Here is a 15430-nt window from a genome sequence, read left to right as displayed (position 1 = left end):
ATATTATTTTAGGCTCCTGCTTACTCAAATGTAGGCAAACGATTAACCTCTCATTCACCATCACTAGAGGAATTGTGAAATCGCCGTAGCAGACATCAAGTCAGCTGGATGTAAAGCAGTTTCTGTTTTCCCTGCCTGGAAAGTCATCCTTCATCACTTTCTCAGCAAGTGTGGCTACCAAGTTAGAGCGGGCTTTCCAGGCCAGGAGTGTTTAGTGGCAGCATTGAGTTGTAAACCACATCGGTCAAGCACCAATTAACTGAGCCGTGTGTAGGTAGGCGCTCTTTTGCGTGGGAGTTTTTTCTCTGGCAGGTGTTGCGAAAGGGCTGATGCGAGAAGCTCCATCTCTGCGAGAGCTTGGCTGCCAGCAAGCACAAACCTCTAGTGAGTGCCTCTGCGAGGCTGCGCTCTGGAAATGCTGCTGTAGGAATAGGGCAGCAGTAGGAGCACTGGGCAAAGCTGCTGAAAAGGAGAGAACAACCCACTGCACGAAATCACAAATCCCCTGGGGGCACAGCTCTATAGTTAGCATCTTCAAATGGCATTCCTTTATTACGGCATCATTGTGCATGGTGCTCTTAAGAGAGGAAGCAAACGATCTTTAAAACAATCTGCTGGCAACTCGGGCTTGAGTATTTGAGTTTTTCCAGGGCTCTTTTGCTGTGTCACTCTTTCCTTTTGTGTTCCAACTTGAAGGTGGTTGTTCTTTTGCCATCGAAGTACGTTAAAGCACTGGTAATAGTGCCTACTCCAAGGACAAGGCGTAGAAGGCAGCAACCTAGTGCGAATGAGAGATACTGCAGAACAGTTTTGTTTTGGTGAAATCTGCTGTCTTATCTCTGTGCGATGCAAAGACGGGGCAGTTTTCCCAAGGCTTGGAGGCTGCATGCACGGTGGCATGTTTTTTGTCCTTTATGAAATCTGCCACGTTATTTTGATTAGAACGCTAACGTAACTCCTGGCAGTGCCAAATCTTAACTGCTAGCAGTGATTTCCCTCCAAAGCTTGATGTGGTGCTAACAAGCAGGAAGATCTTGTGCGTCTTGTTTGCACGGAGCTTGGAGGACAGCGTGTTCCATGGGAGGTACCAAGGTAGTGCTGCAGTCGTATATAAGGGCAGGCAGCATTGTATGTGCAGACAGGCTGTTTTGCGGGATGTTAATTTGTGTTTTAATGGTGTTGAGAGACTCTAGCTGCAATAATGGCATGATGATGTTAAGTTCTTTTATATTTATATCATCTTTTATATATATGTATGTGTACACATATGTGTTTGTATATATATTTATTTTCTCTCTCTTGGGAAGGAGTCCTTGTCCTGATCATCTGTGCTTCGATCGCTGCTGTACTCAAACGTGCTCTCATGTACCTCTTGTTTGTTCAGTTTCTAGGTGGCAGAGACACGGTGAAGCTCTGTGTGGGGCAAGGAAAGCGGATGGGGGAGCCTTGCGTGTAGCCCAGGATGGACTGGCTGTGACAGTGTGCCTTAGCTGGAGAGGTAGTTACAATGAAGAGTTCCTGCAGAGCTGGCCTCCACAGGGAACCGCTGAATTCCACGTCCTCCACCTTCCATCAAGTCAAACGGTATGAACAGACCTGCTGGTCTGCGTATAGTTAAGTATTTAGCACTGACTTAGCCTTCTCCTGACTTTCCTGTTGTCTTGAGTGTCACTCAAATGTTTGGTCTAAATTCTTACTTTCGGATAGTGTTTAAGGGAAATGTATTGGCTTAAGGGCAGAAATGTTCTTTGACATTTTTATTTGATAATGACAACTACAGATTCACTACAGCTGGTACTGATCTTTGGCTTCTTTAGCAACAGCTGTAAATTAATTTGGGAACATGGCTTTGAAGTAAAACTTAATTGGAGAATGGCTTGTCCTAGTAGGCTTTAAAACCTGCAGTGGGCTTAAAGCAAGTGGAAATACTGGCAATCATTGTTGCGGTTTGTCTTACTATGGAGTAAGTAATTAGATTAGTTTAAGCTCAGATTTTGTATTGCTCGCTCTCCTGTGTCTCTTATTAAGAAGAAATGCACGATTGATTTCAAACACTTGTGCTTATGTGACAATTAAGTGAACGCCTCTCACTGTGTCTCGTTATAGGAACGCCGTACAGAACAACTTGTCCTTATGCAAATGCAAGAACATGCCAGTTTGAGTTCAAGCTACATGAAAATATATGTGTATCTTTTTTCTTTTTTTCTGAAACCAAGACTCTTAAACTTCCTCAATCTGGAGGAAGAGAGCCAGCCTTCTGGTTTTCAAAAGCTGTGTGTGTTTAAAGCAAACTTTAACCTTTGTTCTTTGTGGTTGTGTAGACAGTATATACTTGCTATGTTAGTCTCTTGGTAAAGACTGGAAAAGACTTCCTGGGTCACCCAGCTCCTTGTTTCCCAAGCAGTATTTCATAATTCCTTTTGTAAATTTAGAAGTCTAGCCTAAAAACAGTTACGTCTTGTCTTCTCTCCTCCTGTAGATTAAGCCATTACTGAAGATGACAGATCTAGCAGTGCAGTTGGGAACCTTCTTCTGATTTGTGCCAGCTTACATACTTGTTTGAGATTGTGTACCTTTTTTTTTTTTGCGTAAGGACCACTTCCTTTATTCAGTGCTTTACCTCTTCTGCTGTATTCTGTAAAATGCGGTTGTGTACGCTCACCTGTGGTTTTGCTGTGCTAAATGACCCAAGTGTTATCTAGTAGCTTCCTGAATAATGATTGTCACTCTCGGTCTGGGTGAATCTCCTCTGAGTCATGACAAAAAGTGTATGCTGCCGTAGCATTTGTAGTATTTGCCTGTAGTATTTGTGCTGAGGTCATTCCTAACAAAATCAGATAGTCGCAAGGCTGATTCTTGAGGCATGTCTTTGGTTTCCAGGCTGGTATTTTCTTATTCAGCATCACCTGGGGCTGTCTGCTGCTAAGCCAGCTCCTTTGTCTGTTTTCCCATTCCTCTGCCAATCCGTCTTAACCAGTAAATCTCCTTGTGCCTTCTGAAGTCCATGTGAGTAAGATGTAGTACATTTGTCTAAAAAGATTTTTTTTTTTTGAGAACCTTCAGGTCAGGCTGGCATATTGAACTATTCCCTCTTCCCTCTTTTTTCTCTGTGTTGCCTTAATCCCCTTTGCTTGCAAAGCACCTTTATATTGAAGTCAGACTACCAGGCCTGGCGAGGCTGCAATTTCTCTCCCTTTCTCCCCTGCCATGCCACCTCAATGTGCCACATGTTTTATTAGCTCATATTGTTGCCTTTCAAGAGGTTTATAAATCTTGCTGCTTGGCCTGCAGCTTATGGGCCTATCTATTTTGGATTCTAAGACTGAGATGAGCCAAGCCTCACAATTGTCGTGAAGCTTTTTAATCCTCCCCCTGCCGATGTTCTTGTTCAAATTAACCCCATGGCTTTTGCCCTCGTGATCACCCTCACCACCTTCATTTTTTTGCATCAAAAATGATGCAAAGTCAAATTTGGTATTTTGTGCTGTACCTAGAGTACTCTTAATCTCTGCCCTGACCTTGCTTTTGCAGCCCTGTTTCTCTCCCTGTCCTTTCTCACAAACTGAAGAATCTTTTACTATTTCTTTTTTAAAAAATATCTTTGCAGTGACTTAACGCTGCAGCAGTTCTCACGTTTATTCCTAGACTTTTTGATCTCCAAGATACAACTTTCCAAGTGATGTGACCTGGTGACTTGAAACCTGTGTCTGCTTCTTGTATCCTTCCCGAAGAAGGAACGTGCTGAGTTGGAGTTTCTTCAGTTCTTGTTTGGGATGTGTTCTTAATAATGAAAACACCTTTTGACTCCTGGAGAACGCCTGCTGGGTTGTGCTGTCTGCAGTGAAATCCTCTGCACCGCAGTGCAGCTGAGTTCATGAACCAGTTCCTTTCAGTCTTGAGTTTCAAAAGAACAACCTGATGACTTGCCTTCAGATCTACTTTTGCTTATTCTTTCTTTTGAACTCTGAGTCTCTTAACAATAGTGCAGTCCAAGGTTAATTTCAATAACCTTTCATGCGTTCTCATTATGTATGCACAGAAGTGAAGACTAAATAGCATTGCTCTGTGTTGGTTCGTTAACTGTTTGAAGAAATTTATTGCACCATGATATTAAGAAAGGTCTTGGTCATCTTGCAGGTAATAAATTAGAAAACAAATGTTAAACAAGAAAGATAAAACATTTCCAGAAGGAAACATGTCACTTATCTGTGCTGCTCTGGGCAGCTTTCAGCAGAAGCCCTACAAAACCACTACTTTTTTTTCTTACTGTCCTGTGATTTCTTCTCATCTTAGCCTGTTCCACCACAGGCATGCGTGCTATCCCATCATCTTTGAGCTACATGTTTCTGGAGCAGCTTATAACCTTGATTACCAAATCTTTCAGTATATTTTGTTCCCTTCTGCTTTATATCATCCCTGTGTCATCTGTAGTATGGTCGGGAAGCAGGGAGCATGGGTTTGGCCTTCCTCAGGCTCAACAAAGAATTGCTTCTACGTCACTCGCTTCACGGTAAGTGCTTTTATACAAAAGACTGGCAAAGCAATGGCACTTCTTCCTGTGTGAAATTTAGAAAGTAGCAGAGGCCATAGTGCTTTATGCTGAAGGGTGTATATGTGTGTGCGTTTACTTTAAAACGTGTTCAAAACTTTTATTAACGGGTGGGAGCCCTCGAACTGGAGTAGTCTGTGCTTTGGGCTGGGATGTGCAATGTCACCCACAACCTCTGCTTGCTGAAGATAATGGATTTTATGGATTTTATAGCTGCTCCTGTGTGCAGCTATATTTGGGTGTCATCTCCCCCAGAGTTCAGGTTATTTGAACACCTGACGTGGGGGATCCAACGTTAAGAGTTAGGTGCCTACTTTGCATTTAGCTCCTCAGCTCTTTTGGGCCAGCTCTGCGCGACGCGTTCGGCTTGCTCCTGCTTCCCCCCCAGGCTGGCCGCTCAAGCGGCGAGTGCTGCTTCAGCAGTCAGATACCTTCTGTTTACCTTCAAAGCCCGCGCTAATCCTCGCTTGCTCTCCGATTGATGCAAGAAGCAGTTTCGCAGGCGTTGGGACGTGGGTCAGGAGTAGTTGCTTTAATATGAAGTTACTGTTGCAAGGGAGTGGGTTTTCCAGAAATGGGGTGCCTCCGCAGCTGCTGAAGTCGAACCCGCCCCTGGTCTGGAGCATCGTGCTTCCCAACTCGCCTTTCTCGGAGCCTGGACACTTGCCACGTGCCAGAACAAGCTCCAGTGAGTAGCAGAGCGTCTTCCATCCCAGCTGCTCGGCTGGGACTTTCCCGCCCCGGCAGAATCCATGGAATGCCTTTGAAGCAGCTCTCTGTCTGCTTTGCCTTGCCCCGGCAGTGCAAAGGGGATGGAAATGGTACTGGAGATTGAGCCCAAAGGACCCACCGAGTCCTTCCAGAAATAACAAGTGGTTGACCATAGTTTAACTTGCATTCAGTACTCAGGCCTTCATAATTGTCAGTGTCCTTTACAGAGGAGCTAAGCTCTATAGACAGAGAAGCGGGATGCCAGGGAAGAGAAATGCCTTGCCAGAGGTTATGCTTGGTGTGGGTTTTTATTGTTGTTAGGTATTTTCTTTCTTTTCTTTTTTTTCTTTGGCTTCTGCCTTGTGTTAGTATGTCCTGAGGGTTTTTTCAGAGTTGTAGTTGGCACTGCGTGTGCAGTCAGCAACGCTAGGAACTTTTGTCGACTGGAGTTAGTGTTTACAAAAAGAAATCCACAGGAAACTTTGGGGTTTTGATTGAAATTTTCGCCTTAATAAAACCTTCCGGTGCTTTGCCCAGAAAACTTGCAGTGTGAATATGCTGTTTGAGCAGATTACACTTTCTGTTGTTGTTGTTCTTGCTGGCCAGAGGAAATCTTTTGGCTTTACAGGGTGTCATGAGAGTCCTTGGCCCAGGTGCAGTGAGGGGCATCTAGGCTCTCTGTGGACCTTAGAAAGGAGTTGTGAAAATTGAGCCCTTTCTGCCAGTTTTTCCTCCAACTTCGGAGCTTCTACTAAAGCAAATATATATATATATTTTTTTTTTTAGGCTGTTGTGATTTAGAAGAGACATAAATACAAAAGGATGCAGAAGGATTCTGGCCAGCTTGGCACAGTAGCTTATGGGTCTCCCCTTCAGTAGGGAGAGGAGGGGTGCAGGCGTGTCTGCGCACGTATAAAGGCATATATTTCTATATCAATCCCATGTAGTAACTAACTTGATAAAACTGTAGTGGAAACAAGCTGTAGTTACAACTTGTAAAAACAGCAGTGTCATTCCAGAAGTGTAAGTATCCTGTTTTTCAGACACGGCTGATTAGAAATAGAAAAACTGGCCCTTTTATTTCATCAGCTTAAGGATGGAATAACAGTATAAAGGCAGCAGTAGTTGTTTCAGTGCTGATCATTCCTGGCAGAGTTACCTCTTATCAGCAATTCAGAACCACAGGTTTGGGATTGAAAACCTTTTATGCTTACTCCGTGAACTTCTGAAGAGTCGTCGTCTCTAAAGATAAAATTAGAAAGCTTGATAACTTAAAGGGCAGAGGAAAGCAAACAGAATTATTCTGGAATTAAGTATCATAGGGAATTGTCAGTGACTTCACCTTTTAACAACTATTTTTGGTGGTTTTAAATATTTAAAAACTTACCTGCAGCTGCCACAATTCTCTGCTTGCCAGCACCGAAATGTTGCAGAAATAAGGTAGTCTGTGGGTGGGGACTGGGCTCTGGTTCATCTTCAAAGCAATTTCTGCTGGGAAACCTTGTTCTAATTCTAGGAGCTAGAAATGAAATCTGCTGCTGACGTGCAGGGATGAAGCTATGTTTGCCTAAAAGTTCGTTCTTAATGTTCACAGCAAAGTGTGTGTGGTGTGGGGGCTCGTTTTTTCCAAATGACACCTTCAGGTATGGTCCATAGACTAACATGCCTTTCAAAAGGGAAGTTCTCTTCCCCGCTGCCTGAAAACTGGGAGGCAAGTGGCACTGCGATTCAGCTCGTCAGGTGGAGTTAGTAGTACTCCTTAGGGCTCTCTGAAGTTATTAGAGGAAGGTTTTCTTTAAATCTGGATCCATTAAAACAGTGCAATGAACTGAATGCCGAATTCAAATGAAGCAATTACTCTGGCAGTTAAACTTCTGACTAAGGCATAATTTTGTTACGTAAACTATAACTTTTCAACCTTAAATGGTATAGTTGGCCGAGCCAGAGACTAACTGAAACACAGGAGGAAATATAACCTTAAACGAGAAATCTGTAATAGGTGAGGCATAACTCTACCCTTTGTCTTTCTCCATAGACCAGAAATAGCTGGGAGCAGCTGAACCAACTTTGCTGGCTAAACATGTCCTCAAAGCACGTGGGGGTAACCAGTTTGGTCCTGTTTTCATTCGTATAATACCTGGTCTCACCTTCATTTGCAGCTCCTCTTAATGAATGGTGTTGAACCGATTGTCCTGCGGGATTCCTGAAAACTGCTTGAAGAAAGCCTTTTAAAAACACGTTCAGCTCATCTTTCAAACACCCCGGCATAAAAACTCATGAATGAAATTTGATCTTCTGCTCCGAGCTCATGAGATTTCAACGTGCAAAGCCGTGTATTTAATTGTATTCACCTCTTCTCCCCAGGGTACGGTGGTGGGCAGCCGTCGGAGCTTTTCACTCTTGAGTCTGAAAAGCACTGCTCCAAAATGCCTGTCTGGACGGGGAAGGGAGGGCTGCAGGCACCGTTCTCTGCAGCAGCTTGCTGTGGTGGGTCACCTGCTGCTCTTCTGGGCTGGGCTCTGGCCCGAGCACACTGGTGGCCTGACCCTGCTTAGCTAGAAAGTGCCACTGAGGTGAGGCAGACCCTATGGAAAAGGAGGCTGAAGCAAACTACAGCAGCCTTGAATTTCCCGTTCTTGTTTATTCATGTATTCCAGCACCCTGAAGTTCTATTTTTACCAGATTATTTTAGTTTTTAGCATCCAACTGAGAAGGCAAACAAAATAGCTTGGTTGCATTTTGCAGAGGAGACTAAATTGGGAGGTGACCCAATTCCAACAAGAGCTGGAATTAGCACGTAGAAGGCACAGGGAGAGAATTTAACCCAGGGACTAGGTAGGCATATCTGCAGTAATGGGAACTCTTTTACCCACCATCTGTAGGTGAAGTGCAGATGGTTTTGGCACTGTCTGGTTGCAAGAGCGAGGTGATGATCTTCCTATAAAATCAGGAGGGGAGAGAACATAACATCCTTGGCAGTGTCTGCCTCCTGGCCTTCAAAGCACTGCATGGGACCAAAGGGGTCTCCTCGGTTTTATGCACGCTCGTAGAAAGGTGAGCTAAGCCCTTCCTCTTGATGTACCTCCCCAAAACCTCTCTGTCTGCGCTTGTCACCCATCCCCTCACTGCTTACGATGAGGGCCAGAAGGAGGAACCAAAATCTCAAGGGAAGGCAATGGTTAAGCAGCGTGGCTGCTAAACTGCGCTAGAATTAGAACAAGGCTTCCCAGCAGAGGAGGCTTCCTCTGCTTGGACAGGTACAGGTGGTGCCTGGCTGAGTTGTTGCCCTTGTGTGAGCGTTGTGTTAGCAGTGCGAAGTGGAGCATCTTGCTTTCGAAGCCTTCCCTCGGCCGACTCAGTGCTCTCTGGCTCAGCTCTCCGTTCTGCCGTCGGTTCCTCCGGAGGGTCTACAGCCCTGGCTGATCCGTGGGGCCGGGCTGCCTGGAAGGTCCCCAGGCTGTGCTCCAGGTTGCTCGTACGGCATGTCCATGTGCGTTCTTGGTCAGCATCTCTCGGCAATCCTGTGCACTCTGGCGGGTCTGCTCCAGGGGTGGGTGAGCCTGGTTCCCTCCTCCTCGTGTGCCGACCCCACGTAGCATCCACCCCTGCGTAGCATCTGCAAAGGCGTCTCGAGGTAGGTGCGTGTCCTGGTCGCTCTGCGGCACGGCAGGGGAGAGCCCAGCTGGACTCTGGCTGCATCTGTCCGATACAAACCTATCGTGCGTGTTAACCGCGGGTGTTACAGCTATAAATTTGTCTGACTTTATAGATATTATGGCTTGAGGTTTTTAATTAAAAGCTGTTTTTAACTTAGAAACGCAATACTAGAGCAACTGGTGGTGGCTGTCGAGGGAAACATATTCAGTGTCTGAATGTGTCCATATCAGCTCATGATAAATGTGGCATTGAACCTGCTGTTCTTAAACTAGCAAGCACGGATTATCCCTGTTTCAAAAAGGAGGCCTTTTAATGTAACAATTCAAAGATTACCATGGAAACATAATCTATAGTTAGTTCTGTAATATGCTTATGCGATACTCCTGGGAGAAGAGCCTGAAGTCTCCTGATAATTGCACCCTGTGTGGCAGTGCCCTGGGCTTTTGCGTTTTTTTGAGCTTTGAATTGAAGATTACTGCGAAGGTGTAACGGAAAGGAGGAGTTGAGTGCCTGGGACTGTCGCAGGAGTGGTGCTGCTGCTGTAATGTCAGCAGCATCCAAGCGTCTCCTTCACAGCTCTTAAATTCTTACCCATAAAAACACGTACTTGAAAGTGGTTCTCTTCCAGCTGTATGTGATGCTTCTGTCACCTTTTGGGGGGGGTCAGAACTTGTGTATAGCATAAGGACCCTTATGGGAAAGTAGACGAAATTTGCTGTTATTGATATACTAAAGGATAGGTTTTGTTTTGGGTGGTATTAGGAGATTAGATATCTGCTGGGATCTCTGATGAATATAATTACACTTGCTGATTTCCCTTTTCAGCTTTAACAGTACTTTATCTAGTGAAAAGAAGATATCTCTCTCTCTATCTCTATCTGGTAGCTAATGTCAAGATAAACCCTTTGACCCACATGTACCTTACAACTGGAAATGAACGGACAGAAGGATGGCTCTAACTCTGGAATGAACCACTAGCTATGTTTGCACAACAGATAGTACTTAACCGTTAGGAATTCTCCTTGCAACTCCCTGGAAACAGATTTCTCTAACGGGAAGATCTCTGCTATCCTTGAGATCATAATCCTATTGCAAGAAGTTCTCCAAGGGTGGATGTCGCAGCCTTGGTTGCTGCTGTTCCTTTTGAGGTGTGGGCTGCTTGATGTAGAGTAGGAGGCATGCTGGTGTCTGCTCTGGGCCACCTTCTCTTGCAGGCATATTTTGCAACTATAACTTCTTCCCTTTCTGTTTTTCTAGGGTTTCTGGTATGCACTTAAAGCCATATCTCAAGTTACAGAAGAAAGAGCGATCTCCAGAAATAAGCCAAGATTCCCTGAGAGGCCCACCTATGAGCCATCAGAGATCAGCACAAGAAGAAAAATACACCAACAACTGCACCAAACTGAGCGTTTTCCCAAAACCCTCCCTCGTGACTCCATCTCAAAAGCTTCTGGGGATTATTTATCCAAATACTATGTGCAATATGAATGGGAAAGGTCCAGCGGATGGTCCAAGTGCAAGGGAAAAGAAGAACGCCCTGTCTGCAACGATCCACCAGGGAGAAGAAGGGGAAGGGCCTCTGGATGTCTGGGCTGTAGTGAAACCTGGCAATACAAAGGAGAAGATCGCGTTCTTTGCAGCCCAGCAATGCAGCAGCAATAACCGGCTAGGCTCTATGAAAATTAAAAGCACGTGGGATATCGACGGAAGAACAGCTAAACGCAGGAAAAAATCAGTAGATCTTAAAAAAGCCAAAATTCAACTGGAAAGAATGCGGGAAGCAAATGCCAGGTGCTCCCAGCCGGAGCCTTTTGCTTGTGGCATCGAACACTGTTCGGTGCATTACGTGAACGACAACGGTGAGGGTGTGTTCCCGGGCCGGTCCCTCTCGGTGATAGAGATGGTAGCCTTTCTGGAGCAACGAGCAAGTGCGTTACTGGTAGACTGTGCTAAAACCTGCACGCCTGCTTCTACTACGAGGCTGAGCGCTCAGCCTAAAGGTGCGCTTCCCAGCTCAGACCCGTTCTCCTCCGCCGGGGCGTGCGAGGTACATGCAGAGAGGCGACCTTGCGGCAGTGGCGAGCAGCAGCAGAGCGAGCCCGTGCGTGTGCTGGACATGGTGGCCAAGCTGGAGTCGGAGTGCCTGAGGCGTCAGAGCGAGCGGGAGGCTGGCAGCCTCTCGCGGAACAACAGCTTCCGCAGAAACGTCGGGAGGGTGCTCCTGGCGAACGGTACCCAGCCCGAGGGAGAGGCGGGGAAGGTCTCCTCCGGGGTCCTGGCTCCGGGGGATGGCTTGGAGGAGGCAGGGGTAGCAGAGGCTGGATACGGAGGACGGTGCGGCCCTCTGGGTGACGCGGAGTTGTGGGATGGTGTTGCCTCTGCTCGGCAGCCTTTTCCTTCTGGGCTGGATACTCGGATGGGGAATGTGAGTTCGGGACTTGCTCATGCAGTGTTGGCAATAACCACTGGCAGGAGCGATTCTGAAATGCGAATCGAGCCTCCCAGACCTCTGCCGTCTGCGTGTCTGGCTGCTGCCAGGTTGCCACCGGATTCCTTGCAGAGCAAGAACATGACTGTTGATTGTACGTCGAAAGAGCCTGTAATTTTCCCAAAGCAGGGTCTGCACCCTGCTAGGAAGGAGCCCTTGTGCATCAGTATATCAGTCACCAAGACTGAGAAAGGATGCAGGAAAGAGAAGCTCTCTCACTCCACTTCTAGTGAAGATCCACTCCCAGGGAGGCTGTTTTTTCTCCAGGCTGACCAGCCTGCTGCTCGTGAGCAACAGCCATTGCGGGACTGTACCCAAGAAAAGCCAGGAGAAGTCGCCCAAAATGAGGATGAGGATGCTTTGGCATCTGACAGATCATGTGTCAGAAACAGTGTCCCTACAGAGCCATCTGCCCTCTCTGTTCCTCCGACAGAAGGGACTTTGCAAGTACTTGACGCTTCCTGCTTAAAGAGGCAGGTTTCGCATGACTTTCTGGAGACCAGGTTTAAAATTCAGCAGCTTTTGGAGCCTCAGCAGTATATGGCCTTCCTGCCTCACCACATCATAGTGAAGATTTTTGGATTGCTTCCTACTAGGAGTCTGGTTGCCCTAAAATGCACTTGCTACTACTTCAAATTCATCATCGAATACTACAACATCAGGCCAGCAGACTCCCGTTGGGTCCGTGATCCCCGCTACAGAGAAGACCCTTGCAAGCAGTGCAAGAAGAAGTATGTGAAAGGGGACGTATCACTGTGCCGGTGGCATCCCAAACCATACTGTCAAGCTTTACCCTACGGGCCTGGGTACTGGATGTGCTGTCACCGGTCTCAGAAGGGCATCCCGGGCTGTAAGTTAGGTCTTCATGACAATCATTGGGTTCCTGCCTGCCACAGCTTTAACCGTGCTATTCATAAGAAAAACAGAGGAGCGGGAGCCGAAGTGGAAGAGGAATATTAGTGCACATACACTTTCCTGCGAGATTGTTTGGGGTAGGAGGAGATTCTCATGCCTTGTGCTGTTTACAGTGTATATAATTGTCGTGGTTTTTTTCACAGGGCTATGAAACTGCACATACTTAAACACAAGAGCCTTTACCTTTTAGATTAAAGATAGCTTTTAGTCCATCTATGTAAATAACACTATAAAAACTAATTGTACATACAGAGTCTACAGCTGGCTGAACAACGTAATCACTACAATGCAGCTATGATAGTGTTGCAGCTATAGTTGTGTGTGTTTTTAAGTGTCTTGTTTCAAAAATCTGTATATCCTGTATAATATATGAATGTTTCTGAGAAGAAACTCTAAATAGGTAAAGGTCAACTTGTTTAAAGAATCTTCAGACAACTTAACTGGACAACCTTAAAATTAGACTAGAACAGATCCATTATAGTAGTGTGGCAGTGGATAAAAAAAGAGGAATATTATTGTATAGTCAGAATATAAAAAGTTCTTGTCTACCCTTACCCATGTTGTCTGGTTTGGTTTTTTTTACTTAAATAAAATGTGCATTCTAGATCTGCCTTACCTGACTTTATCTTGTAAAACTTTTTGCCCCAAAATAAAAATACTGTAAAACACGTGGCAGAAACTGGGTACTGTAATGTAGTTCAAGGCTTGCTGTGTGCTTCCTCTAGAAAACTAGTCCTCCTACTGAAAAAGAAACAAACAAAAAACCCCAAACCTGTATTACTTGGAGAACTTCCTGCTGTAACATTCACAAATTCCAGCTTTTCCTTCCCCTCCCATCAGCAGAGCCTGGGCAGAGGCTCCTGGTGTCCGGCAGGCTGGTGGTAGGTGTGTAAGGCTTTGAGTCCTGCTTCTCGGCTCTTGTGGTGGCCCCTCAGCTGTGCACCGGATGCTCGAGGATGGAGCGTGGGTCCAGCAGGATGAAAGCAGAGGTGCCGTGGCTCGGTGATGTGCCGGAAGCTTTGCTGTCCGCTGTATATGGAATTTTTCTCTTGCAAGAGGAATCCTTGCCTTGCTTTGCCCTGCTCTGCTTCAGCCTCTGGCATCTTGTTTCTGCGGTGCGAGTTGGTGCTTTCAAAGGGGAAGGATGTTTGTGTCAGAAGTGCAGACGAAGGGCGATTCCTCGAACGGGGCATCTATTCGAGCAGTTCCTCAAGCACGTTCCTCTCCTGCAGTGCTGAGTTACGGCCCTCCTCACCTTCAGCCCCAGGGTGAACAGTTTGGAAGTCTGAGCATGTGCCCTGGACAACCCAGCAGCCGCCTTCCGTTCCCGGGAGCAGAGTCGGTGGAGCAGTGGCCATTTTGCAGGCTACGGGAGCCAAGTGGAGAGCGGCTGTTGGGTCTGCGTGGTTTGAGTCCCTCCTCTCCCTGCGCCTCATGCCGTGGCTGTTTGCCCCTTCTCAGAACAAGGAGGGCCTCCTGGCAATCATCACTGCAGCCGAAGCAGACACAATCTCTGACCTGCCCCAAGAAGAGCGGGTGCCGTCTTCCTACGGGGCTCACCCCGGGCTTTCCTCCGCCCTGCAAACTCCAAGGGAAGAGCTGGGACAGGGCGAGGGTTCTTCACGGGAGCAGCGTCCGGATGGGGCAGGCGTGCACCCGGCTCGTCCCGTTCTCTAACCTTCGGAGCAAGATCGGCAACGTGCGGACAAGTGCGGAAAGCTGCTGGCTGCGGGGGCCAGGCTCGAGCACCCACCTCCCTCTGCTTTGCCTGAAACTGCGGTGGGATGGCATGGAGTGACTCGGGTGTTTTAGTGTGAGGACAGAGAGGTTTGAAGGCGGATGCTTTTATTCTCTCCGTTAACAGTGAGAGAAAGAAAACTGAGCCCTCGCAGCCTGAAATGTGGGTTTGGTAAGGTCAGGGTGTTCACGGTAGATTTAAAAGGGTTGCTATTTTTTTTTTTTTTTCCCCAGTCTCTGCTTTACCTGCTGCTGGACACCCTGGGTGTTGGGCACCCCTCCCTGGTGCTGCTCAGCCATTGCTGCAATGCAGCAGACGTTATGACAACCAGGAGGAATGAAATTAGAAATTGGGAAGGAGGGTGCGGCTGCCTTGTAATCAGCTGTGAAGAGGGAGAGGAAAAGCAGGAGCCCTTGTTAATTTGTGACTTCATTCTCTAACGGGGCGCAGGCTTCACCCAAGCTTTGATCCGTTCCGTCGGCTGCACTGGGATGAGCAGCAAAACAACTTTCTGGAAGGAGTTGTTGTGCCAAAGCCATCACCATCAAAGGCCTTCAGCTTAATTTCAATTAAGGAAGAAGGGGAAGAAACTGCTTTCCTGCCCCCCCACCCAAGACTGGAAAACTTGAGATAACCCGCGCTGGGCTGACAGCAGCGAGGAAAGTCCCTGCGACGCTGAAATAGAAGCAGCAGAGGAAAATATTTTGTAACTAGATAAGGGGCTAGTGAGGTCATTTTTTTTTGGAACAGGGTGTGAGATTTTGGCCACCTTTGTTGAACAAGGGGAAAAAATGAGAATAAAATAACAGCATGGGGCTATTTTGTTCCTTGGAGCAGGTAAATAGGGCAATTTGCTCTCTACCCTACACCGTCCCTGCCCAACCCCTGGGCTGGCTGAGGAACGCAGGCTGTTTTCTACATCATTTATTATGGTGTTTGTCAGAACGATCCCCGTTGCACGGCATTGCTGTTAAAAATTGTTTTTGCGGAGCAAACTTTCGCATCCAGAAGGGGGTTGGTTCTGAATGCAGCCATGCGGAGCTGCCTGCAAGCTTTATTTTTTTCCCCTCCCATAAGGTAGTAAAGCGCAGATATCTGTTCCTTAAGGGCCAGTTCAGGGAGAACCCAACATCTGATGAACTTTTTTTTTATTTTCCTAAGAGGCAATAAAAAAAAGTCCAGTGTTGGATTTACAAAATTCAGCGTTCAGAAGAACTGAGGACTAAAGAGTGCACCGTGTGCTTGACTTTCCTGCCTTTCCAAATCTGCATTTGGACTGCATTTCCAAATCTGCCTGTGAAGAAATTGTACTAACATTTCCATTGTTTGTAAGCTTCCAGTTTTCATCAAGCTCTGGGGGGGAGTCTCCTGG

The 15430-nt window shown here is 46.7% G+C and overlaps 1 protein-coding gene across 6 annotated transcripts in view; it reads left to right on the top strand.

Annotated features, from left to right (window-relative positions):
* FBXO34 (F-box protein 34) overlaps positions 1 to 12986 on the top strand; it is a 40572-nt gene extending 27586 nt beyond the window's left edge. For 5 of the 6 annotated variants that reach the window (XM_072863680.1, XM_072863677.1, XM_072863676.1 and 2 more), the window contains 2 exons: positions 1385 to 1584; positions 10175 to 12986. In XM_072863680.1, coding sequence (XP_072719781.1) covers positions 1508 to 1584; positions 10175 to 12365 — 2268 coding nt within the window. In that variant the 5' untranslated portion in view covers positions 1385 to 1507 and the 3' untranslated portion in view covers positions 12366 to 12986. Of the gene's footprint in view, positions 1 to 1384; positions 1585 to 6208; positions 7626 to 10174 lie in introns of those variants that run through there. The other variant, XM_072863681.1, reaches the window with a different exon arrangement.
* The last annotated feature ends 2444 nt before the right edge of the window (positions 12987 to 15430 follow it).

The sequence above is a fragment of the Ciconia boyciana genome, chromosome 6 (genome assembly GCF_034638445.1).
Source record: "Ciconia boyciana chromosome 6, ASM3463844v1, whole genome shotgun sequence".
Classification (NCBI taxonomy): domain Eukaryota; kingdom Metazoa; phylum Chordata; class Aves; order Ciconiiformes; family Ciconiidae; genus Ciconia; species Ciconia boyciana.
The sequence above is the reverse complement of the archived record's forward strand: the minus strand, read 5'-3'. Positions and strand labels throughout refer to the sequence as shown.